The sequence below is a fragment of the Hippoglossus hippoglossus genome, chromosome 14, assembly GCF_009819705.1.
Source record: "Hippoglossus hippoglossus isolate fHipHip1 chromosome 14, fHipHip1.pri, whole genome shotgun sequence".
NCBI lineage: Eukaryota > Metazoa > Chordata > Actinopteri > Pleuronectiformes > Pleuronectidae > Hippoglossus > Hippoglossus hippoglossus.
Window position 1 is genome coordinate 667,516 of NC_047164.1, and position 26,280 is coordinate 693,795.

Here is a 26,280-nt window from a genome sequence, read left to right on the forward strand (position 1 = left end):
TGGGCCACTTGCTCTTGCTTCTGTTCGCCATGGCTTTTTGTGTTTGTAGCTCAGTTTAGCTCCTTCTTAGCCTAGCTTTAGCTTCCCGGTACTCCCGATGCTAAACTAGCTCTTTTGGATAATCCTACTTCTGTATGCTAGCGCAGTCTTGCTAGCTATCGACGCATGTGTCCGTAAAACTTCAGAATCATTCTCGGTTGCTGGGCCCATAACCTGTTAACAGGTAGGCTTATTCCTTCTGCCTACCTGCACAGCGAAATAATAATTCTAAGGGAGGAACAGACGTTTTGTCTCTTCAGCCATCAATCTCGTGGCATTGTTTATTGCAGAACTGTGCACAACCTGCGGCTCTCTGTGAGAGTCAGGTACAGAGAGAGAGAGGGTGAAGATTCCCCTTATAAGGTAGTGGTGTCATCAGTCACACGTGACTCCATGCCATATGAGGCGCAACAGCGCCTCCTCCTGAACAAATATAGTTACATGCATTCATACACTTATCCACTCTCAACACCGTCTTTTCAACCTGTCACGATGTCACGATGTCCCAATTTCGAACAGCTAACAGCTAAAAGCCACAGTGAGCTAGCAGCTAACAAACACAGGGAGCACAGTGAGCTAACAGCTAACAGCCACAATGAGGCAACAGCTAACAGCCACAGTGAATAGACAGTCACAGTGAGCTTACAGCCAACATTGAGCTAACAGCTAACAGCCACAGTGAGCTAAAGCTAACACTAATGATTCAGCTCGTTGTTACCACTCATGTTTATTTTATTTGTTGTGATGTTGAATCTTCTTCAGGTTCAGACTCGTCTTGATCAGCTCACTTCCTCCTCCATGTTGCTCTGGACTCACATCAGCCTCATCTTCTTCTTCTCTTCCTTTAATCTGCAGGGTTTTTATCACCAGTTTCAGCCTCTTTCACTGGTCAGTTTGTGTTTCACAGCTCCTGAACGGTGGAACCAGCTCCCCAATGACATCAGGACAGAAAGTCTACACATCTTCCACCGCAAACTAAGAACACATCTCTTCTGACTAAACCTTGAATAAAAGTTTAAACTAACAATTTAGTAGCACTTACATGGCACTTACTTATAGCACTTTGTAGTTTGGCTTTTTTGAAGAAATTGTACTTTCTTGATTCTTGTTGTTCTGGGTTTGTTCCTCCTGGTTGATGCACTTATTGTGAGTCGCTTTGGATAAAAGCGTCAGCTAAATGAAATGTAATGTACGGTAAGTGGTCTGGTTTCAGACTAGTGTCACCAACACGTTTTAGTTTTAAAACTCATCCCTGTTGCCATGGTTACGCCTGCTGGAGTTTCCAGCCTCTGAATCAGAGACTTGTGTAAACTGGTCTCGTTTCGGTTTGAAAACTCTGGGTTTGTGTTTGAGTCTGAACAGAAACTGAGACTTTAGTAAACGATGACTCAGACGTTCTCTTCCTGATTGGTTCTCATCAGTCACATGACTCGACGACCAGCGGTGAACACAAAGCGTCGCTAACACTTCCTGTCAGTAACAGTTCCACCTCGTTGTCACTCAGAGAAAAGAAATCCCTGCACCGACTCTTCACCTTCACTGTTCCTCCTTCAGAGGAGTTTCTGTTACTAAGCAACCGACTGCTTGACCAGGGTACATGACCATTTATGTACCCTGGTCATGTTTACATCACATGACCAGGGTACATGAATGGTCATGTGACACGTGTTTTCAGGTGTGTTGGTGTGGACGGAGGTGGTTTTAGTTTTTAAACGCTGGTTTAACATGAACACGTGTCGTTGTGCGTCTCAGTGCGTTCACTTGGTGAACGAGGCGTCTGTGGCAGCTTTTAAATCACTTGTCCCTGATTTATTAACGTTGAATCTGCTCTGTCATAACTGTTCTTAACTTTTTGTAGCTGTCGTCCTGTTTCTGATTTAAGTCTGAAATGTTCTGTAACATTGTGATGTTGATCAATTCTCACGGGTTAGGAAACTCTTTTATTGTCAAATGAAACTGTTTGGACACACAAATACAAATCAGTCGTGTTTACATGTTTAAGGTATAAAATGTGAATAAAATGTGACAGATCAGAGAAACGTAGCAGCAACAGCCGACGTCTCTGCTCGTTTACAACTTGTGGATCCAATAGCCGAGGATGACTCCTGAGATCTTTGGGTTATAGAAGTAGAGAATAATGGCAATGATGATCAGGACAGCAAACAGAGATGCATTGATGATGTTGAGTTTGCGGGCGGTGGAGCTGTGGTGTCGGGCACCAACCATATCTCCAACCATCTTCCGGTCTCTGGCCTGAAAGAACCAAAGCATTTTCATTTTCAAAGTTGATTCATCGTCAAACAAAAAAATTACAAAAACTGAACTGAGCTCAATCTGATGATCTTATTTTCAGTCCGTGTACATGTGTTGTTAGGTGTGTTAGTGTGGACGGAGGTGGTTTTAATTTGAACTGTATCAGTGTGGGTGGAGCCTCAGTCTGTGTTACAGGCTTTTCTCCTCTCACAGTAAAGGTCTTTTCACACCAAGTCCGTATTTTTCATTTTTCAAACCATCATCCAATAAAAATCCTCGCACACTGAAACCTTGCACAGCGAGTCTGATGTGTTTTATTATTCTTTTTGTTCTAAGTGGAGCAGTGAGGAGGATTTTGTCGTCCTCTCACTTGTTGAAAAAAGAAAAAAGAAACTTTGGCTCTGTCCAATCCTGAGCCGCCGTCAGGGACAAGGAGAATTTCTGCTTCTGAACAACGAGCTGAGAAATGATCCTGATGGTTTCCAAGTCTATTTGAGTTGTCCAGTTTGATTTGCTTCCAGCTCGGAGACCACACATCAAGGAGAAGAAAACTAATTTCTGTGGTTCAGTTGATTTCGGAGTCAGTATTTAAACGTGATTGACTCAACTTGAGGTTGTGTTTCTTTTAAAACGTGTGACAATTTCGCAGGAAAAATACTTAGACTTGGTTTGTAAAGACAGCCGACTGGGAGATGAATGATCGAACACGTCACACATGAGCTCACCTTGACCGAGCAGATGAGAGCTGCCAGTCCGAGGCAACATATGTTTGCGTAGAAAAGACTGAGTATGGACCAGATGAAGTGGTCCCGGGGGGGCGCAGTGGTGATCTCCACAGTGGTATGGTCAACCACTACAGGTCCAACAGGCTTTCCAGGCTGTCCGCCCTGTCCAGGCTGTCCACCCTGTCCAGAAGGGCCGAACTGTCCAGAAGGACCGAACTGTCCAGAAGGGCCGACCTGTCCAGAAGGGCCGAACTGTCCAGAAGGACCGAACTGTCCAGAAGGGCCGACCTGTCCAGAAGGACCGAACTGTCCAGAAGGGCCGAACTGTCCAGAAGGACCAAACTGTCCAGAAGGACCAAACTGTCCAGAAGGGCCGAACTGTCCAGGCTGTCCGCCCTGTCCAGAAGGACCAAACTGTCCAGGCTGATCAGGGTATCCATTATACTTCCCCTCATACAGTGGAACAGCCTCACCTCTCTGACAATCAGGATCCATTTCTGTCAGATAGAACAAACAGTACACAAGTAAAAAAATGTCCTGAAGAGTTTTCAGATTCACTTCATGTTGTGCATGCAACAAATCCTCCTTTAAATCCTCCTCCAGTGTCACATTTTAAACCTTTGAAACATGAGCAGCCACATGGAAAAAACGTTCAGGTCTGACCTGCTCTAGTCCGTTGATGAAGAGTCACACACGTCTGGATGAAAGACCCTGAACCACCAGAGAGGAAGAGACCAATACTTTATGGTACCTTCTGAATGTACCTTCTTAAGACTGTGATCGAACCACCGACCTTCAGCCACAGCCGCTTCTCATTTTTAACCCTAACTGAACTGAATTCTGATATACTAACTAACTAACTAACTAACTAACTAACTAACTAACGACCCGTGGACTTGCACGTGATCATCTCTCAGTACGTTTGTACTTCTATCTTAGTGAGGACACTCATTTACATAGTACATTCCCGAGCCCCTAACCTTAACCATCTAAACTAAATGTCTAAACCTAACTGTAACCTAAACCTAAACCTGATTCTAACCCTAAAACCAAGTCGTAACCCTCAAACAGTCAAATAAAAGAGAGGACCGGTCAAAATGTCCTCACTCTGTAGGGTCTTTGCTTAAAATGGTCCCCACAGAGATATGTGTACAGGAACATGCACGTGCACATCCACCCACACACACATGCACACACACTAAACTGACGGACTCTTGTTATTGACTTTGTTAAATAAAAGTTCAAAGTTCAAAGTAAACAGTTTGTTTGAGTTTAAATTTCAAACACGAAGAAGAAACACGAAGAACAAAGAGACTAAACAAAGTTTAAACGACAGAAGAAGAGAGACGATCTTACCTCAGCCACAGACCTCAGACACTGATCTGCTGCTCTGATAGGACGAGGGGAGCGTTACATCATCATCATCATCATCATCCTCATCTTCATCATCTTCATCATCAGGAAAAACAGGAAGAGAAACTGGGGAGTGTTAACGGCTGCTCTGTTTATACAGACTATGAGAGACTGTATATAAAGACCATCAGTGACTGTATATAAAGATGATCAGTGACTGTATATAAAGACCATCAGTGACTGTATATAAAGACCATCAGTGACTGTATATAAAGATGATCAGTGACTGTATATAAAGATGATCAGTGACTGTATATAAAGAGGATCAGTGACTGTATATAAAGATGATCAGTGACTGTATATAAAGACCATCAGTGACTGTATATAAAGATGATCAGTGACTGTATATAAAGAGGATCAGTGACTGTATATAAAGACCATCAGTGACTGTATATAAAGACCATCAGTGACTGTATATAAAGACCATCAGTGACTGTATATAAAGATGATCAGTGACTGTATATAAAGATGATCAGTGACTGTATATGAAGACCATCAGTGACTGTATATAAAGACCATCAGTGACTGTATATGAAGACCATCAGTGACTGTATATAAAGAGGATCAGTGACTGTATATAAAGATGATCAGTGACTGTATATAAAGAGGATCAGTGACTGTATATAAAGATGATCAGTGACTGTATATAAAGACCATCAGTGACTGTATATAAAGATGATCAGTGACTGTATATAAAGAGGATCAGTGACTGTATATAAAGACCATCAGTGACTGTATATAAAGACCATCAGTGACTGTATATAAAGACCATCAGTGACTGTATATAAAGACCATCACTGACTGTATATAAAGAGGATCAGTGACTGTATATAAAGATGATCAGTGACTGTATATGAAGACCATCAGTGACTGTATATAAAGACCATCACTGACTGTATATAAAGAGGATCAGTGACTGTATATAAAGATGATCAGTGACTGTATATAAAGATGATCAGTGACTGTATATAACAAGTATTTACTACAAACCAACAGCTCTGTGTGGAGAGTAAAGGTCGTTGTGTCCCAGTTGCTGTCATTGTTCAACAGAAATCATCCGAGTCACCATCTGATAAACTGTAACGTTTATTAACAATCTGATAAATACATGAAATCCTGTTGTGACATGTCGTCTCTCACTGAAAACAACTGACGCTCATTACCCATGAGCCTCGTAGGTTGTTACTATTCTTCTACTAAATGCCCAGCACTGTGACATCAGAGGTCTGGAATGTCCATGTCCACACTGTCTCTGATGCTGTGTGGGATGGACCTGACCCCAGGCAGGTCAGTGGGCGGAGCTTCACTCTTCAGGGGCAGTACTCTACACACCTCTGGCGACGCCTTCTTCAATCTGATAAATGTTCTTGTAGTGGCCGTTTTACTGAGTTCCACATTACCCAAGGCCACTTATATTAAAGGGGACATAGCATGCAAATTCCACGCGAGGCAGCGCAGCGCCGTTCCAAAGCACGCAGCCGCCTGGCTGTTCACACGGGACGAGCATTTCTCCGCTGGTCAGCCCCATAGACTGTATATATAAGGTCAGCCCGCGATTCTGCTTTCTCCGCTTGTTGTTGTACCCGTTGAATGTCGGGGTTCGGGGGTAAATGATGGTCTTCATAGCCCCCCCCCCCCCCCACCTCTCTTTCTCTCTCTGTCTGTCTGCTTGTGTGCTTGTAGTGGGGGGGCAGAGGGGGACATTTAATTATGTGATTGGGAAAATTAAAACTCCAGGACAACAGAAGGGGAATACAAAGTATGGGATGCATATTTGATAATTTATATCATATAAAATATGTAATTTATATCGTTTAAAATCATGGGGGGAGAGGGGGGAGGGGGGAGCTGGCTCATTAGCATTTAAAGGAACAGGCACTCAAAACAGGTCACTCTGTGGAGGGCTGTTTTATACAGGGTAAAAAGGCTGTTTTAAATGATCCTTGTGGTATTTTGACCAAAGTATGTTACAGACATTTCATTAAGACCCCAAGGAACCATATCAACTTGTGGTAAAATGGGCATGCTATGTCCCCTTTAAGTCTGCAGAAGTGTTTCTTAAGTCTGACTCATATCCAACATATATACCTTGCCTTGTTGTGAAAACCCAATGTCGACACACTTCCAGGAGGCGGGTAAAACTTGAAAAGGGTTTATTTTCCGTTCCAGCACAATTTACAGACACACCTTTTATCGATCCTTTATCGAATTGGCGATGCCGTCTGTTAACAGGTAGGCTTATTCCTTCTGCCTACCTGCACAGCGAAATAATAATTCTAAGGGAGGAACAGACGTTTTGTCTCTTCAGCCATCAATCTCGTGGCATTGTTTATTGCAGAACTGTGCACAACCTGCGGCTCTCCGTGAGAGTCAGGTACAGAGAGAGAGAGGGTGAAGATTCCCCTTATAAGGTAGTGGTGTCATCAGTCACACGTGACTCCATGCCATATGAGGCGCAACAGCGCCTCCTCCTGAACAAATATAGTTACATGCATTCATACACTTATCCACTCTCAACACTCCCACTTATGAATGACGTGTATACTGTACAACTTTTACATAACCAAATAAACAAAACAAAACAAAAACATGGCATAGTCAAATGTCAACATTTTACACACCAAACATGACTCCTGCAAATTTCCTCAGCTTAAGTCTGGAGGCGGGCTTTGTCATAACATCTGCGACCATGTCGTCTGTGGGACAGTAAACAAGTGACATCTTATCTTCCCTTATGGTAGACCTAATGAAGTGATATTTAATGTCCACATGCTTAAATCTTTGTCTACACACAGGGTTCCTAACAAGCGCAATTGTCCCCAAGTTATCCTCATAAACAACAGTTTTCTTATACACATAGGTATCTATACCTCCCAGTAGTTGCTCCAAATAAATACACTCCTGTATTGTTAGAGCTAGAGCCATGTACTCTGCTTCGCATGTGGATAATGCTACCGTGGGTTGCTTCCTGGCTTTCCAAGAGACTAAGGAGCTGTCTTTACCCATACTCACACAATACCCGGTGGTACTGCATCTGTCACTGCATCCGCAGCCCAGTCTGCGTCACTATATGCCCGTAGGCCTAGACTCTCTCTGCTCTTTCTGAAACAGAGCTGTTTGTCTGCAGTACCTCTGAGATAACGCAAAACATGTTTCACCGTAACCCAATGTTCATCTGTAGGGTGATAACTTTCTCACCACGAAACATAGGTCAGGACGTGTACAGGTTGTCAAGTAAATGAGACTGCCGACAGCCTCCCTGTACTTCTTCATATCAGACCTTTTAGGCGCATCTTCAGAGTAGTCTAACTTTGGGTCACATGGTGTTTCTCTAATTCTACACTCCTGCATGTCGAAACGTTCCAGTATCTTTTCAACATACCTCTTTTGTGACACTTTTACACAGCCGTCAGACTGGCTGAAGTCCATGCCCAGAAAATACTTCAACCTACCTAGGTCCTTCATCTTAAATCTGGTAGAAAGCATGTTTTTCACTTTCTCTAGACTCTCGTTGTTACTGGCTGCAATGATAAGATCATCCACCCAGATAACTACTATTACCTTCCCTGCCTCTTTAGACTCTTTTGTGTAGACGCAGTGGTCTGTCGGGTTCTGGGTGAAGTTGTCATCTACTAGACATGTGTGGAGCATCTCATTCCAATTACGCCCCGACTGCTTCAGGCCGTAAATTGACTTCTCTAGTTTACACACTAGCTTCTCTCCCTCTTTTTCGTAACCTTCAGGTTGTTCCATGTAGATATCTCGATCAATGGGGGCGTGCAGATAGGCTGTTTTCACGTCCATTTGATGCAAGATCAAATCGTCTTGGGCTGCCTTCTGCATCACTACACGTATACTTGTAAGATTGGCTGTTGGTGAGAACGTCTCGCCATAATCTATCCCTGCTCTCTGACTGTATCCTTTCGCTACAAACCTAGCTTTGTACTGGTCGTGTCCGTCAATGTCACCCTTGATCGAGTATACCCATCTTCCTCCCACTGTCTTCCTGCCCTCTGGTAACTTAGTCAGGGTAAAGGTCTGGTTGTCCTCTAGGGACTTCATCTCCTCGTCCATCGCTTTCTTCCACTTTCCTGACTCAGTTGATGTCATGGCCTCTTTAAAGGTCAGAGGTACACCACAAACTGCTCGGTAGCAATAATCTACACTAGTGAGTGTACTGTCATCATCAGTATCTTCCAGAGTATAATCTCTCAGATACCCCGGGGGTTTACGCTCTCTGGTGGGATATCTCCCACTGTCTGAGGCATGTGACGTCACCCTAGGGTGCTTCTCGCCATCATCCTCTGGTGCTGACTGTGGACCTTCAGTCTGTACATCTGTGCTCAGTACACTAGGCTGTGGAGTCTCTACTCTCTTGTCACAATCTACTTTGGGGTCCAGTCCTAGCTCCTGTGTCTGAGTCTCGTTTTCACAGGTTGTCTTGGTGACAAACTTTACCAGTCTGTGCTTCTGCACTTTTCCTTTACCGGGGTAGTAAACTAGATAGGCGGGACTGCCCTTGTCATGCCCTACAAAGAGTCCTCTCTCACACCTAGAATCTAGTTTTCCTCTGTCTTGCTGGTAGGCATAGCACACTGACCCGAATTTATGTATCCTGGCTAGATTGCACTTTTTACCTGTCAGTGCTGTATATGGGGTAATGCCTGTGTGCTTGTTAAAGCACCGGTTCCTGGTATAGGCTGCTTCCTGGATGGCATAGTGCCAAAGACTCTTAGGTAGGTCACTGTCGATAAGCTTACATCTGGCCATCTCGAAAAGAGTGCGCCCTTCCCTTTCAGCTGGCCCGTTCTGGTGCGGGGAGTAAGGACAGGAAGTCTCGTGTCTGATTTTGTTCTTTCTCAGTAGTGTCTGAAACTCTCTGTTAGTGAACTCGGTCCCGTTATCTGATCTAATGCATTTCACAGTGCCATAAGGCGCTACATCTGCCAGGTACTTCTCAGTGGCCTGAACTGCATCACTTTTTGCTTTCAGGAAGTAAACAAACACTGCCCCCGTACACACATCTGTGAAAGACTGCATGTACTTGAAACCATCTATGGACTCATTGTTTACTGGACCAGCTAGGTCTGTGTTCACCAGCTCAAGTGGTGTCTTTACCTTATCAGTCGGATCTCTGTTTCTCGTTTGAGTGAACTTTCCCTCTATGCACACTGCACATTCTTTATCAGGCCTATGCTTTGCACCTTTAATGTGCATGCCTTCTGTTACATCCTGCAGCTTCAAGATATCCTCGTAATTGCAGTGACCCATTACCTCATGCCATGTCTGGATATCATAGCTGACATGACACACATCATCTACATCACACTCGGTTTGCAAGTAGTACATCCTCTTACATACATAAATATCAAACCTTGTGCCATCCGGCAACACTATGACATCTTTACCTTCGTCGAAGAACACTTTGGCACCGTGAGCGGTAGCAGACTTCACTGAGAAGAGTTCTTGGGGGTACGAGGGGATGTAGAGAGCGTTCTTTAAAGTCACTGCACACCGGCGCCCCTCACTGTTTATGAGGCATACCTGTGCGTCTCCCCTGCCTTGCGCCACCCCGACGGTACGCTTCCCGTCTGCCAGCTCCATGCTGTGTCTCTCCGGCTTGAAGGTGCTGTCGAAGCTCTTGAACTTGCTCCTGTCGTTGATGATGTGGGACGACGCGCCCGTGTCCACGATCAGTCCCTTTCTCTGGATCTGCAGCCGTTGCCCTGAGAGACTGGCATCTTCTGTTTGTGCCCTGAAGGTGTGGTCTTCTCCTCCCGCGGCTCCCCGGGCGCCATCTGGTTCACGACCTGCTCTAGTCATCTTGGACACACGCTCACGCTCCTTCTTTGTGCACGCCTTGTCTGTGTGCCCCCTGCTTTTGCAAAAACTACACCAAACTTTCTCTGTGCAGTCATCCCTTCTGTGGCCCTTTTCTCCGCACCGCCAACACACCATCTCCACTGGCCCGGTCTTTTTCCTTGGCACCGCTTGGGCCCTCAGCACCCTTTCTCCCGCCTCTTCTGCGACTGGGTCTGAGTCTTCTGAAGCCTCGAAATTCCTCAACTTTGCCTTGAACTCTCCCAGCGTCATGTCCGCTGAACCATGCGTCACCATCAGTGTGAACGGCTTGTACTTCTCCGGTAACCCCCTCATGACCATCGCCATCATCAGTCCCTCACTCGGTGCTTCACCTGCACCCCTGAGTGCCATAATGATCTGCTCAGCTCTGATAACGTATTTGGTTACAGTCTCGTTGTCAGCTTTCTTCAGCGCAGTCATTGTTATGTACAGGGAGACAATCCGGGGCCTACCTTTTCCGATGTAGTGTTCTTTTAACACTTTGAGACTCTCTCGGCCCTTGTCCTTCGTGTCTCTGAATATCAGTCCCAAGCTCATATTGTCAAGTAGTGGCGCCAATGCACAATAGGCGTCCGCATTCAGCTTGTCATCGTTAGCCTTTTCTTCCACCGTCAGTGGTCCAGCGGGCTCTGTGAGGATCGTCTGCTTCAGCCCCACTCCTCTTACTCCTCTGCTCTCCCGTCAAACGTGGGCCACTTGCTCTTGCTTCTGTTCGCCATGGCTTTTTGTGTTTGTAGCTCAGTTTAGCTCCTTCTTAGCCTAGCTTTAGCTTCCCGGTACTCCCGATGCTAAACTAGCTCTTTTGGATAATCCTACTTCTGTATGCTAGCGCAGTCTTGCTAGCTATCGACGCATGTGTCCGTAAAACTTCAGAATCATTCTCGGTTGCTGGGCCCATAACCTGTTAACAGGTAGGCTTATTCCTTCTGCCTACCTGCACAGCGAAATAATAATTCTAAGGGAGGAACAGACGTTTTGTCTCTTCAGCCATCAATCTCGTGGCATTGTTTATTGCAGAACTGTGCACAACCTGCGGCTCTCTGTGAGAGTCAGGTACAGAGAGAGAGAGGGTGAAGATTCCCCTTATAAGGTAGTGGTGTCATCAGTCACACGTGACTCCATGCCATATGAGGCGCAACAGCGCCTCCTCCTGAACAAATATAGTTACATGCATTCATACACTTATCCACTCTCAACACCGTCTTTTCAACCTGTCACGATGTCACGATGTCCCAATTTCGAACAGCTAACAGCTAAAAGCCACAGTGAGCTAGCAGCTAACAAACACAGGGAGCACAGTGAGCTAACAGCTAACAGCCACAATGAGGCAACAGCTAACAGCCACAGTGAATAGACAGTCACAGTGAGCTTACAGCCAACATTGAGCTAACAGCTAACAGCCACAGTGAGCTAAAGCTAACACTAATGATTCAGCTCGTTGTTACCACTCATGTTTATTTTATTTGTTGTGATGTTGAATCTTCTTCAGGTTCAGACTCGTCTTGATCAGCTCACTTCCTCCTCCATGTTGCTCTGGACTCACATCAGCCTCATCTTCTTCTTCTCTTCCTTTAATCTGCAGGGTTTTTATCACCAGTTTCAGCCTCTTTCACTGGTCAGTTTGTGTTTCACAGCTCCTGAACGGTGGAACCAGCTCCCCAATGACATCAGGACAGAAAGTCTACACATCTTCCACCGCAAACTAAGAACACATCTCTTCTGACTAAACCTTGAATAAAAGTTTAAACTAACAATTTAGTAGCACTTACATGGCACTTACTTATAGCACTTTGTAGTTTGGCTTTTTTGAAGAAATTGTACTTTCTTGATTCTTGTTGTTCTGGGTTTGTTCCTCCTGGTTGATGCACTTATTGTGAGTCGCTTTGGATAAAAGCGTCAGCTAAATGAAATGTAATGTACGGTAAGTGGTCTGGTTTCAGACTAGTGTCACCAACACGTTTTAGTTTTAAAACTCATCCCTGTTGCCATGGTTACGCCTGCTGGAGTTTCCAGCCTCTGAATCAGAGACTTGTGTAAACTGGTCTCGTTTCGGTTTGAAAACTCTGGGTTTGTGTTTGAGTCTGAACAGAAACTGAGACTTTAGTAAACGATGACTCAGACGTTCTCTTCCTGATTGGTTCTCATCAGTCACATGACTCGACGACCAGCGGTGAACACAAAGCGTCGCTAACACTTCCTGTCAGTAACAGTTCCACCTCGTTGTCACTCAGAGAAAAGAAATCCCTGCACCGACTCTTCACCTTCACTGTTCCTCCTTCAGAGGAGTTTCTGTTACTAAGCAACCGACTGCTTGACCAGGGTACATGACCATTTATGTACCCTGGTCATGTTTACATCACATGACCAGGGTACATGAATGGTCATGTGACACGTGTTTTCAGGTGAGTTGGTGTGGACGGAGGTGGTTTTAGTTTTAAAACGCTGGTTTAACATGAACACGTGTCGTTGTGCGTCTCAGTGCGTTCACTTGGTGAACGAGGCGTCTGTGGCAGCTTTTAAATCACTTGTCCCTGATTTATTAACGTTGAATCTGCTCTGTCATAACTGTTCTTAACTTTTTGTAGCTGTCGTCCTGTTTCTGATTTAAGTCTGAAATGTTCTGTAACATTGTGATGTTGATCAATTCTCACGGGTTAGGAAACTCTTTTATTGTCAAATGAAACTGTTTGGACACACAAATACAAATCAGTCGTGTTTACATGTTTAAGGTATAAAATGTGAATAAAATGTGACAGATCAGAGAAACGTAGCAGCAACAGCCGACGTCTCTGCTCGTTTACACCTCGGCGAAAAGGCTGGAGACGTAAAATAAGATAATTGGGTTATAGAAGACGAAAATAATGATAGTGATGATCAGGACAGCAAACAGAGATGCATTGATGATGTTGAGTTTGCGGGCGGTGGAGCTGTGGTGTCGGGCACCAACCATATCTCCAACCATCTTCCGGTCTCTGGCCTGAAAGAACCAAAGCATTTTCATTTTCAAAGTTGATTCATCGTCAAACAAAAAAATTACAAAAACTGAACTGAGCTCAATCTGATGATCTTATTTTCAGTCCGTGTACATGTGTTGTTAGGTGTTAGTGTGGACGGAGGTGGTTTTAATTTGAACTGTATCAGTGTGGGTGGAGCCTCAGTCTGTGTTACAGGCTTTTCTCCTCTCACAGTAAAGGTCTTTTCACACCAAGTCCGTATTTTTCATTTTTCAAACCATCATCCAATAAAAATCCTCGCACACTGAAACCTTGCACAGCGAGTCTGATGTGTTTTATTATTCTTTTTGTTCTAAGTGGAGCAGTGAGGAGGATTTTGTCGTCCTCTCACTTGTTGAAAAAAGAAAAAAGAAACTTTGGCTCTGTCCAATCCTGAGCCGCCGTCAGGGACAAGGAGAATTTCTGCTTCTGAACAACGAGCTGAGAAATGATCCTGATGGTTTCCAAGTCTATTTGAGTTGTCCAGTTTGATTTGCTTCCAGCTCGGAGACCACACATCAAGGAGAAGAAAACTAATTTCTGTGGTTCAGTTGATTTCGGAGTCAGTATTTAAACGTGATTGACTCAACTTGAGGTTGTGTTTCTTTTAAAACGTGTGACAATTTCGCAGGAAAAATACTTAGACTTGGTTTGTAAAGACAGCCGACTGGGAGATGAATGATCGAACACGTCACACATGAGCTCACCTTGACCGAGCAGATGAGAGCTGCCAGTCCGAGGCAACATATGTTTGCGTAGAAAAGACTGAGTATGGACCAGATGAAGTGGTCCCGGGGGGGCGCAGTGGTGATCTCCACAGTGGTACGGTCAACCACTACAGGTCCAACAGGCTTTCCAGGCTGTCCGCCCTGTCCAGGCTGTCCACCCTGTCCAGAAGGACCAAACTGTCCAGAAGGGCCAAACTGTCCAGAAGGGCCAAACTGTCCAGAAGGGCCGAACTGTCCAGAAGGGCCAAACTGTCCAGGTGGGCCGAACTGTCCAGAAGGGCCGAAATGTCCAGAAGGGCCAAACTGTCCAGGTGGGCCGAACTGTCCAGAAGGGCCGAACTGTCCAGAAGGACCGAACTGTCCAGGCTGATCAGGGTATCCATTATACTTCCCCTCATACAGTGGAACAGCCTCACCTCTCTGACAATCAGGATCCATTTCTGTCAGATAGAACAAACAGTACACAAGTAAAAAAATGTCCTGAAGAGTTTTCAGATTCACTTCATGTTGTGCATGCAACAAATCCTCCTTTAAATCCTCCTCCAGTGTCACATTTTAAACCTTTGAAACATGAGCAGCCACATGGAAAAAACGTTCAGGTCTGACCTGCTCTAGTCCGTTGATGAAGAGTCACACACGTCTGGATGAAAGACCCTGAACCACCAGAGAGGAAGAGACCAATACTTTATGGTACCTTCTGAATGTACCTTCTTAAGACTGTGATCGAACCACCGACCTTCAGCCACAGCCGCTTCTCATTTTTAACCCTAACTGAACTGAATTCTGATATACTAACTAACTAACTACCGAACTAACTAACTAACTAACTAACGACCCGTGGACTTGCACGTGATCATCTCTCAGTACGTTTGTACTTCTATCTTAGTGAGGACACTCATTTACATAGTACATTCCCGAGCCCCTAACCTTAACCATCTAAACTAAATGTCTAAACCTAACTGTAACCTAAACCTAAACCTGATTCTAACCCTAAAACCAAGTCGTAACCCTCAAACAGTCAAATAAAAGAGAGGACCGGTCAAAATGTCCTCACTCTGTAGGGTCTTTGCTTAAAATGGTCCCCACAGAGATATGTGTACAGGAACATGCACGTGCACATCCACCCACACACACATGCACACACACTAAACTGATGTAATAGGCTGGAAATGCTATGCATTTAGTTTTTATTTTAACAGATACCCCCCTATTTTTTGAAAGACAACTGAACTATTCTAACAGTTTCACATGACAATTAAACTCCACGTCAGTAGGTGGTGCTGTTGGTACAGCGGTGGATCCTGAAGGGAGACCGTAAACACAGGCTCAGCGCATGCGCAGCTCATAATAAATGAGTTCAGCCTGAGCAAGATGCTAAATTTAGTCTCCTCCCTTCTTCAATCCACAGAGACTATATATATGTATCTATTGGTTGCGCAGCGCTCCCTAGCCTGTGTAACCCTTGCTGCCGGTCCAGATGTCCCAACGAAGAAGAAACACGAAGAACAAAGAGACTAAACAAGGTTTAAACGACAGAAGAAGAGAGACGATCTTACCTCAGCCACAGACCTCAGACACTGATCTGCTGCTCTGATAGGACGAGGGGAGCGTTACATCCTCATCATCCTCATCATCCTCATCTTCATCATCAGGAAAAACAGGAAGAGAAACTGGGGACTGTTATCGGCTGCTCTGTTTATACAGACTATGAGAGACTGTATATAAAGACCATCAGTCACTGTATATAAAGACCATCAGTGACTGTATATAAAGACCATCAGTGACTGTATATAAAGACCATCAGTGACTGTATATAAAGATGATCAGTGACTGTATATAAAGATGATCAGTGACTGTATATAAAGACCATCAGTGACTGTATATAAAGATGATCAGTGACTGTATATAAAGATGATCAGTGACTGTATATAAAGACCATCAGTGACTGTATATAAAGATGATCAGTGACTGTATATAAAGACCATCAGTGACTGTATATAAAGATGATCAGTGACTGTATATAAAGACCATCAGTGACTGTATATAAAGATGATCAGTGACTGTATATAAAGATGATCAGTGACTGTATATAAAGACCATCAGTGACTGTATATAAAGATGATTAGTGACTGTATATAAAGACCATCAGTGACTGTATATAAAGATGATCAGTGACTGTATATAAAGATGATCAGTGACTGTATATAAAGACGATCAGTGACTGTATATAAAGATGATCAGTGACTGTATATAAAGACCATCAGTGACTGTATATAAAGATGATTAGTGACTGTATATAAAGATGATCAGTGACTGTATATAAAGACCATCATTGACTATATAAAGACCATCAGTGACTGTATATAAAGAGGATCAGTGACTGTGTATAAAGACCATCAGTGACTGTATATAAAGATGATTAGTGACTGTATATAAAGACGATCAGTGACTGTATATGAAGATGATCAGTGACTGTATATAAAGACCATCAGTGACTGTATATAAAGATGATCAGTGACTGTATATAAAGACCATCAGTGACTGTATATAAAGATGATTAGTGACTGTATATAAAGACCATCATTGACTATATAAAGACCATCAGTGACTTTATATAAAGATGATCAGTGACTGTATATGAAGATGATCAGTGACTGTATATAAAGACCATCAGTGACTGTATATAAAGAGGATCAGTGACTGTATATAAAGAGGATCAGTGACTGTATATAAAGAGGATCAGTGACTGTATATAAAGACCATCAGTGACTGTATATAAAGATGATCAGTGACTGTATATAAAGACCATCAGTGACTGTATATAAAGATGATCAGTGACTGTATATAAAGACGATCAGTGACTGTATATAAAGATGATCAGTGACTTTATATAAAGACCATCAGTGACTGTATATAAAGAGGATCAGTGACTGTATATAAAGAGGATCAGTGACTGTATATGAAGATGATCAGTGACTGTATATAAAGAGGATCAGTGACTTTATATAAAGACCATCAGTGACTGTATATAAAGACCATCAGTGACTGTATATAAAGATGATCAGTGACTTTATATAAAGACCATCAGTGACTGTATATAAAGACCATCAGTGACTGTATATAAAGATGATCAGTGACTGTATATAAAGAGGATCAGTGACTGTATATAAAGATGATCAGTGACTGTATATAAAGATGATCAGTGACTGTATATAAAGAGGATCAGTGACTGTATATAAAGAGGATCAGTGACTGTATATGAAGACCATCAGTGACTGTATATAAAGACCATCAGTGACTGTATATAAAGACCATCAGTGACTGTATATAAAGATGATCAGTGACTGTATATAAAGATGATCAGTGACTGTATATAAAGACCATCACTGACTGTATATAAAGACCATCAGTGACTGTATATAAAGACCTTCAGTGACTGTATATAAAGATGATCAGTGACTGTATATAAAGACCATCACTGACTGTATATAAAGACCTTCAGTGACTGTATATAAAGACCATCAGTGACTGTATATAAAGACCATCACTGACTGTATATAAAGACCATCAGTGACTGTATATAAAGACCATCACTGACTGTATATAAAGACCATCACTGACTGTATATAAAGACCTTCAGTGACTGTATATAAAGACCATCACTGACTGTATATAAAGACCATCACTGACTGTATATAAAGAGGATCAGTGACTGTATATAACAAGTATTTACTACAAACCAACAGCTCTGTGTGGAGAGTAAAGGTCGTTGTGTCCCAGTTGCTGTCATTGTTCAACAGAAATCATCCGAGTCACCATCTGATAAACTGTAACGTTTATTAACAATCTGATAAATACATGAAATCCTGTTGTGACATGTCGTCTCTCACTGAAAACAACTGACGCTCATTACCCATGAGCCTCGTAGGTTGTTACTATTCTTCTACTAAATGCCCAGCACTGTGACATCAGAGGTCTGGAATGTCCATGTCCACACTGTCTCTGATGCTGTGTGGGATGGACCTGACCCCAGGCAGGTCAGTGGGCGGAGCTTCACTCTTCAGGGGCAGTACTCTACACACCTCTGGCGACGCCTTCTTCAATCTGATAAATGTTCTCGACTGCAGAATCCCGACTTTGGAGCTGCAGCGTGGAACTGAACTGGATAGAACTGTTGAGCTGCTGCTGACGGCTGGAAGACAAAGATGAACTAGCTTTACAGTCGTTACATTATTTCACCAAATTTACAAATGATTTTATCAAATAGTGGTGGGAACAGCCACAGTGAGCTAATGAGCACAGTGAGCTAACAGCTAATAGCCAAAGTGAGCTAACAAGCACAGAGGGCTAACAGCTAACAGCCACAGTGAGCTAATGAGCACAGTGAGCTAACAAGCACAGAGGGCTAACAGCTAACAGCCACAGTGAGCTAATGAGCACAGTGGGCTAACAGCTAACAGCCACAGTGAGCTAATGAGCACAGTGAGCTAACAAGCACAGAGGGCTAACAGCTAACAGCCACAGGGAGCTAGCAGCTAACAGACACAGGGAGCTAATGAGCACAGTGGGCTAACAGCTAACAGCCACAGTGAGCTAATGAGCACAGTGGGCTAACAGCTAACAGCCACAGTGAGCTAGCTAACAGCCACAGTGAGCTAACGAACACAGTGGGCAAACAGCTAACAGCCACAGGGAGCTAAAGAGCACAGAGGGCTAACAGCTAACAGCCAAAGTGAGCTAACAAGCACAGAGGGCTAACAGCTAACAGCCACAGTGAGCTAACAGCTAACAGTGAGCCAACAGCCACAGTGAGCTAACAGCTAACAGTCACAGTGAGCTAACAAGCACAGTCAGTTAACAGCTAACAGCCACAGTGAGCTAACGAGCACAGTGAGCTAACAGCCACAGTGAGCTAACAAGCACAGTGAGCTAACATCTAACAGTCACAGTGAGTTTACAGTCAACAGTGAGCTAACAGCCACAGTGAGCTAACAAGCACAGTCAGCCAACAACCCACAGTGAGTTTACAGTCACAGTGGGCTAATGAGCACAGTGAGCTAACAGCTAACAGTCACAATGAGCTCACAGCTAACAGTCACAATGAGCTAACAGATAATGATGCAGCGGTAAGAGCGGGACAAGCTTGTGACGGATGTAGGAAAACCTTCGTAGAGAAGAATGTCTAATTGGGGCCCGAGCCCCCCCGCTGGGAGGCCCTGTTGTATTTGTATTTCCCTTTTGGGCTTTTTCAGGCCTAGACGCTCAAATTGTTACCAAAGTTTGCAGGAAATTCAAAACCCCAAAAAGTAATTGTATTCTGGAGTAATTTGAAATGGGCGTGGCAAAATGGCTCAACAGCGCCATCTAAGGAAAAGCCCCTCAGTTAGCTTTCACCGATCTTCACAAAACTCGTAGCCCAGGTGTATCGTGACCAGACAAACAAAAAAGGTCAGAGGTGCAATTGGAAAAAAGCAACAGGAAGCCCGCCATTTTGGATTTAGTGGTCATTTTGGCCATATTCCCCATTTTTACTTTGACGAACTTGTCGTAGGGCTTTCATCAGATCAACTTCAACTTCTGGGAATGTCATCTAAGCAAGATGGAGATATAAACTGACTCGGTATATTTGATTTCATGACACGGTGTGACCGTGGTGTGGCGTAGCATTTTGATGACACGCCATCAAAACATGAGGTTCTGTATCTTGGACATATTTTGTCCAATCGAGTCCAAACTAGACATGTAAGACAAGTGTCCCGGCCTGATGACATCTACACAGAAATCATGGCTTAAAATCACAGCGCCACCTGCTGGCTACAGGAAGTGACATGTTTTATACTTTGATGAACTGCTCCTGGCTGCTTTACAATAAACAGCTCAAGTGAGCTCAGTCAAGTCATTGGACCACGGTCAGAATCGTGACATTTCCTCAAACCGTGTAAACATTGAGGTGCGGCGAAGGATCATCCTTCGCCAAAGGAGACGATGTTGTCATAACTACAGTGTGCATCGTCCTATCACCACCAAACTTCTGTCACATGATTAGAGTCCAAGCCTGAACAGCTCTATGTGTCAATATTTCCTCAGTGTCATAGCGCCACCTACTGATTCGCCATGAAACAGGAAGTACTTTGTAAATCCCCTCTGCATTATCCAACCGGCCCCGAACTACTGCCCTATGATCACAATCCTGACCTGAACACATCCGTATATTAATATTAGTCCAGGGTCATAGCGCCACCTACTGATCAGTGTGAAAATTAAGTTGTTGTAACATTGTCCGATTGACACAAAATTGCTCACAATACATCAGAGCCCCTACTTGAAGAGATATATTAGTCTGTAGGTAATAATGGTGATGGCGCCACCTACTGGCAACAGGAAGTAAGCTTTGTTTTACAACTATCATTCGATTTACATAACATTTTCACAGTGTGATCTGCAATTGATAGCGTGGACCGTAATGAGCAATTAGCAGGCAAGGATCGACGTCGCTCGATGGACGCAGGAAGTGAAGCGTTTGTCCTTGCCGCAGTGCGCAAAACGCATGCAACGCGGAGACGTGGCTTCAAAATGCCTGTGCTCGGGCCCGTCAGTGCTACAACGTAGCCCTAGTTTCGGTTTTCGATCTTCATGGCCCACGGAGAACATCTTCTTCATGTGCTGTGTAGATTGTGTTCTCTGATGGAGGCGGCCTCTGAATTGGGGCACTTTTTTTTTTGACATTTCAATGAGAAATATTCAACAAGAATATTTCTCCTTTAACATGTTTTGTATTCAAATCATCATGTTGTTGCCAAATCAAGAAAAGAAATAATCTCTGCGTTTCTTCATCAATAATGTGCCTCATGGTTTCCTCTCATGTCTGAGTTTCAGTTTGACAAACGCCATCGGCTGAATCGTGTGAAGACGACGCTGAGAGGACTGGTGCAGTGGTTACATGTGTTGATGAGACATGAGGTGTTCCCCACCTTGAGGTCAAACTGCCGATTAATGAAGTCTCTGCTGAGTCATCATTTTAAAACAGAGAGAAGCACCAACCGCCTGTAAAAGAAAAGTTCAAATGTGTTTCTCACTCTGAGTCTCAGGATGAAACTTACACTTTGTGGAGTCGCATCCATTTTCTCACTAGAAAAACAAAACAGGCAGAAACAACAGGAAGTGTTTAGTACATAACCATGAAGAAGAAACTCCCTGTTCTAGCAACATTTAAATCTGAACTCCAGACACAAATCTATTCACATCCATGTTGATTATTTATTTCATTTTCTTTAAATTTCTTTATTTATCTTAAACTGATAATGTGGAGATTCTTTTATAGTAATAAATCATCAGACTGAATATTTAAAATTCACTGGATGAAAGTGTTTATTAAATTGTGCACTGTTTAGTGACTCTGTGACGTCCATCATGGTCGACTGAGCGCTGCGTCGTAGGAACTGGGAACTTACCGAGGATGACGACTCCGCCCACTGTGACCAAAACTATCAACCCGAACATGACAGACACCAGAGCCACGGTCACACTGCTGCTCTCCTGCTGCTGTAACACACACACACAAGCACACTGAATTTCTTGTGCAATAATTATTTTTAGCCTGAGCAGTGACAGTGAATCTTTATTTCTCACTCTGATGACGCTGCTAAAGGAGGAAGTCAGGACGGTTTCTGTGGCATTCATGTGACCTGCAGGAAGAAGAAATGAAGGCAGACAATGAGGCTTCTCCATCATTTAGTGTGTGTGTGTGTGTGTGTGTGTGTGTGTGTGTGTGTGTGTGTGTGTGTTGGAGGACCTGCAGTGTGTGTGTCGGTTTTCTGCAGTGTGGATGTCTCTGAGTTCACTGATGTGGTCGTCTGTGGAGCTGAAACATCAACACACAACATGAAGCATCAGCATAGAATTACAGAGATCCTCTCCTGGTCTGAAGCCCAGAAAAATCTTCCTATCGTAATATCATGTGACATCGTGATCAGTCACTAGACGTGTATTATGCAAACTTTAGTCCCAGGAACTTTTTTCAAGGAGCTTAAAGGTTCCTTCAGACCCAAACACCACTGTGGAATCTCTTAAAGATCAGATGAATTACACTGACGGCTAAAACCAGCTGTTCCACTCCAGTCCTCCAGGTGGCATAATGTAGAACACTATAGTAAACATGGAGATTTACATCGAGCTGCCGTCGATCAGAAAAGAGATGAAGTAACAAAGTTTATTAAAAAAACCTGAAATAAAACAACGATGTGTTGGACCAATGAGGCATCTTCAACGCTGCAAGCCCCACCCCTGAGGTTCCTGTCTCACCTGAGTCAACAGTCAAGTCAAGGTGGTGTTTGTCATCATTGAACCAGCCGGGGATTTCCACTCTGCAGCCGTATTGTCCAGCATCCGACTCTGTGACATTCAGGATGGTCAGGGACACGTCCCCCTGGTCCAGTCGTCCCAGCAGCTGATACCTGCTGGACCTTCTGCTGTCCTCTCTCACGCTCAGCTCGTCTGTGGCGATGAGCACATTGTCGCATTTAAACACTGGTAGGTTTCCTCGATTCCAGCAAACTGACAGCGGCTTGCGATTCTTCATGTCGTAGCTACACGGCAGAGTGACGCTGCCACCGGCTCGGCCTGCAACTTTCCTGCTGCTGCCACCTTCACCAACTGAGGACACAGACACAGACTGAATTTACTCTTTGTGGCAGTTTTCATTAGTTTCTTTCTGACATGAACTCAGTAAAACAGTGTGTGGACATGTTGTGTAGTTGGTGTTTGTGAAGCAGCAGCAGCAGGTTGTCGGGTCCAACCCGTTAACACCAACAGGAACATGTGGGAACATCCAGGGGAGGGGCGGAGCCTGTAGAGCAGCAGGGGCGGAGCCTGTAGAGCAGCAGGAGGCGGGACATGACGTATAAACTCTGCTGTGGAAAGATCAGTGTTGTTGTTTACAGCTCATCCACACCGGCATCAGCCCTCATCACCAGAAGATCTGGAACCTCCTCGTGTTTCCAAGTGGACGTCTTCATCTTCTACGTGTACGGCTCCTCTTCTTCATCCTGAGATCTTTGTGTTCTTCCAGTTTCACGTCCGTCACGTGTTAGAAACCTCATAAACACGTCCACTCGCTCACTGGGAAGCTTCCACACATTTTGCAGTAAAATGTGCCGAGCAATACACAAACAGCTCCTTCAGAACATTTCGGGAACTGAGAGAAGCTTCTGTGTTTGTGATAAAGATCAAAATAAAACCTGCAGCTCTGTGGTTCCTTGTCAGCTGATGTTGGATTTGTCGAATTGAAATATAACATCTCTTAGTTTCACTATGACATCATAATCACAAACATACACATTATAATGAAAACTAATATTAACATAATGATACTAACTAATATTAACTAATAACTAACATTATGATACTGACCCATATTAACGTGAACAAGAAAACTGAGTCAAACTGAGAAAAGTCAGAGGAGAAAATCTTTTACAAATAAATTACATGAACCAAAACCAGTGTTTAATGATCAGTAACTTTATTAAAACCAGACATCTGATCGACAGGAGACTGACGAAGATGTGAAATCACACGTACCTGAGAGCACAGCGAGCAGCAGCAGCAGCTTCATGATGGCAAAGTGGTATCGCACACTAACTCCACACATTTAAACACACAACTGCTGTGAGTCACCACAGCTGCACACACACTGTAAAAAGTTTCCTCTGTTAGCTCACCACAGGCTCTGCAGGAAAATAAACTAGAGAAGAAGAAACATTGTCTTGTCTGTCTGTCTGTCTGTCTGTCTGTCTGTCTGTCTGTCTATTGTGATGGAAATTTGACCTGGTGAGACTTCTGAAATAAATACATTCAGGAATAATAGTCTTTCTGAAGGTCGTGGTGGGGGGAGACAAGCCCAGTCAGATTTGTGGCTCTGATGTCATCTTAACAGTTTCACAAGGAGAAATAGTATGCATAAGCAGAGATAATACAAGTGTGGTATAATGGTAAAATATTCCATTACACTATCTATCTATCTATCTATCTATCTATCTATCTATCTATCTATCTATCTATCTATCTATCTATCTATCTATCTATCTATCTATCTATCTATCTATCTATCTATCAATCTATCTATCTATCTATCTATCTATCTATCAATCAATCTCTCTATCGATCTATCTATCCATCTCTCTATCAATCTATCTATCTATCTCTCTATCTCTCTATCTATCTATCTATCTCTCTATCTATCTATCTATCTATCTATCTATCTATCAATCTATCTATCTATCTATCTATCTATCTATCTATCTATCTATCTATCTATCTATCTATCTCTCTATCTATCTCTCTATCTATCTATCTATCTATCTATCTATCTATCCATCTATCTATCTATCTATCTATCTCTCTATCTATCTATCTATCTATCTATCTATCTATCCATCTATCTATCTATCTATCTATCTATCTATCTATCTATCTATCTATCTCTCTATCTATCTATCTATCTATCTATCTATCTCTCTCTATCTATCTATCTATCTCTCTATCTATCTATCTATCTCTCTCTATCTATCTATCTATCTATCTATCTATCTATCTCTCTATCTATCTATCTATCTCTCTCTATCTATCTATCTATCTATCCATCTATCTCTCTATCTCTCTATCTCTCTATCCATCTATCTATCTATCTATCCTTTATTCCATTACACACAGGTTCAGTCTCCAGAGGTGATAACAGACATGATGGTCTGTCTGTCAGGTGGCCGTCGATCCCTGTGACCAGGGGAGCATCCACCTGCATAACCAGTGAGTAGCCTCTTAAACAGCTTGTAGCATGCTAACCAGCGAGTAGCCTCTTAAACAGCTTGTAGCATGCTAACCAGTGAGTAGCCTCTTAAACAGCTTGTAGCATGCTAACCAGTGAGTAGTCATTAGTTTGTTGCTCGGTTCTGTTGTAGTTTTAACGATGTGGTGAATGAACGTCAGGAGTTTGAGACTGAAGAACAGAAGGTCGAGGGATGTTCACTCTTCACCTCACTACTTCATGTGCTAATCGACATGTAGGACAGATGGTTGTGGTCAACATCTGACTTCCTCATGTCGACATGTTACACAAGCTGCTTCCTGATATCCGAGCAGGGGCGACCCTGCTGTGGCAACGCTCGGACTCAGAGTTTCGCTTCCTGAGAGAAAACCACTGAACTTCACACTGTCAAAGGCCCGAACTGAGATGTTTGCAGATGTTTTCAGAAATCAAGAATCATGAAGCTGATGCTTCATTGTTGTCATCATGTGAATTATATGAGTTTCACCTGCTTCTGCTCTTTTGGATAGAGAGAGATTTCCTCTCTTTATCAGTGTGGTTTTTCAGGTTGAGATCAGGATGATTTCACGTTCAGATTCTTTAATGCTCTAACTCTAAATCCTGCTCTCACACTCAAACAGCTCCGACTTGTGCTCGTGCTCAAACGTTGTGCTTGCACTTTTGTCGCTTGGTTGAGTTCCTGTGCTGCAGCTTCAGCTCTTCTCCTCACCGTGCTTCTGTGTTCATTAAACATTTGCTCCCGGATTCTATTTTTTGCTCTCACTTCTCTTTTCGTGCAACTTGTCTGTGAAAATTCTCCAACCAGTAGAACGACAGGTGTAGTGACGATAAAATGAAATTGTCCTGCACTTGTTGTGGGTACGTTAGCTTTATGTCTTTCTTTATTTTACCCAGGTGCTAGGATGCTAACTCAATAGCCTCTGTGGCTTCTGACAGCAGCATTAATATTAATGTCCATGCCGCTGTTGCCCTAAGCCCATGTGTTCACGACTTCCCACATCCAAACCACAAGCTCATGAGAAGAGAAGATAGAAAATATTTAATAAACACATTTCTAATGATTAAAAACCATATGGAGACTCAAATAATTTGCCCTCTTCTCGGGTGGGAGCTGAGAATTCATTCTCTGATGTAATTCTAAACCATGACGGAGAAACAGAGCATTTTGGCTCCTTAACCGCTTCAGACCCGTCTCTTCCTCGACTTCAGCGACTGGAGAAGAACAAACTACGGCAGATAACGATGTGAGTCCTGGGTTCCACCAGGTTCCACCAGGTTCCACCATATCAAGCCAGGAAAAGGTCGAGAAGTTTTTAACATGTTTTCCACATACAGACAGACAGAGATTTCTGGAATTATTCAATAGATAAATAATAAACTTTAATGTTCAGAACAACAGCAACAGCAGCACTTTATTATTATTATTATTACTGCTACTATTATTAATA

The 26,280-nt window shown here is 43.3% G+C and overlaps 3 protein-coding genes across 6 annotated transcripts; all 3 read right to left on the minus strand.

Annotated features, from left to right (window-relative positions):
- Positions 1–1,959: 1,959 nt before the first annotated feature.
- On the minus strand, positions 1,960–3,745 carry LOC117774626 (collagen alpha-1(I) chain-like). Its single transcript, XM_034607187.1, has 3 exons — positions 3,681–3,745; positions 3,018–3,514; positions 1,960–2,292 (listed from the first exon to the last, which is right to left on the minus strand). Exons 2-3 carry the CDS (start codon positions 3,510–3,512, stop codon positions 2,110–2,112), a joined length of 678 nt encoding a protein of 225 aa, XP_034463078.1. The 5' UTR covers positions 3,513–3,514; positions 3,681–3,745; the 3' UTR covers positions 1,960–2,109.
- Positions 3,746–5,496: 1,751 nt separating this feature from the next.
- Positions 5,497–23,784, minus strand: LOC117774624 (hepatitis A virus cellular receptor 1 homolog). 3 transcript variants are annotated; one of them, XM_034607183.1, is made up of 8 exons: positions 23,590–23,784; positions 22,315–22,665; positions 21,806–21,874; positions 21,643–21,698; positions 21,465–21,555; positions 21,114–21,141; positions 18,087–18,205; positions 5,497–5,754 (listed from the first exon to the last, which is right to left on the minus strand). In XM_034607183.1, exons 1-7 carry the CDS (start codon positions 23,657–23,659, stop codon positions 18,088–18,090), a joined length of 783 nt encoding a protein of 260 aa, XP_034463074.1. In that variant the 5' UTR covers positions 23,660–23,784; the 3' UTR covers positions 5,497–5,754; position 18,087. The 3 variants fall into 3 exon arrangements, with proteins under 3 accessions (XP_034463074.1, XP_034463075.1, XP_034463076.1); XM_034607184.1 differs by lacking the exon at positions 5,497–5,754 and having other exon boundaries at positions 17,830–18,205; positions 21,465–21,552; XM_034607185.1 differs by lacking the exon at positions 5,497–5,754 and having other exon boundaries at positions 18,089–18,205; positions 21,090–21,141.
- Positions 12,940–14,686, minus strand: LOC117774627 (interferon-induced transmembrane protein 3-like). 2 transcript variants are annotated; one of them, XM_034607188.1, is made up of 3 exons: positions 14,620–14,686; positions 13,993–14,453; positions 12,940–13,269 (listed from the first exon to the last, which is right to left on the minus strand). In XM_034607188.1, the coding sequence occupies exons 2-3, from the start codon at positions 14,449–14,451 to the stop codon at positions 13,090–13,092; spliced, it is 639 nt and encodes a 212-aa protein (XP_034463079.1). In that variant the 5' UTR covers positions 14,452–14,453; positions 14,620–14,686; the 3' UTR covers positions 12,940–13,089. The 2 variants fall into 2 exon arrangements, with proteins under 2 accessions (XP_034463079.1, XP_034463080.1); XM_034607189.1 differs by having other exon boundaries at positions 14,575–14,667.
- Positions 23,785–26,280: the final 2,496 nt, after the last annotated feature.

Coding starts and splice junctions, on each gene's coding strand:
- LOC117774626 (XM_034607187.1), bottom strand. CDS start 3,512: ATGGATCCTGATTGTCAGAGAGGTGAGGCTGTTCCACTGTATGAGGGG. Junction 2,293..3,017: donor CTCTCATCTGCTCGGTCAAG/GTGAGCTCATGT, acceptor TGGTTCTTTCAG/GCCAGAGACCGGAAGATGGT.
- LOC117774627 (XM_034607188.1), bottom strand. CDS start 14,451: ATGGATCCTGATTGTCAGAGAGGTGAGGCTGTTCCACTGTATGAGGGG. Junction 13,270..13,992: donor CTCTCATCTGCTCGGTCAAG/GTGAGCTCATGT, acceptor TGGTTCTTTCAG/GCCAGAGACCGGAAGATGGT.
- LOC117774624 (XM_034607183.1), bottom strand. CDS start 23,659: ATGTGTGGAGTTAGTGTGCGATACCACTTTGCCATCATGAAGCTGCTG. Junction 21,875..22,314: donor TGACTTGACTGTTGACTCAG/GTGAGACAGGAA, acceptor TTGATGTTTCAG/CTCCACAGACGACCACATCA. Junction 21,699..21,805: donor AACCGACACACACACTGCAG/GTCCTCCAACAC, acceptor TTCTTCCTGCAG/GTCACATGAATGCCACAGAA.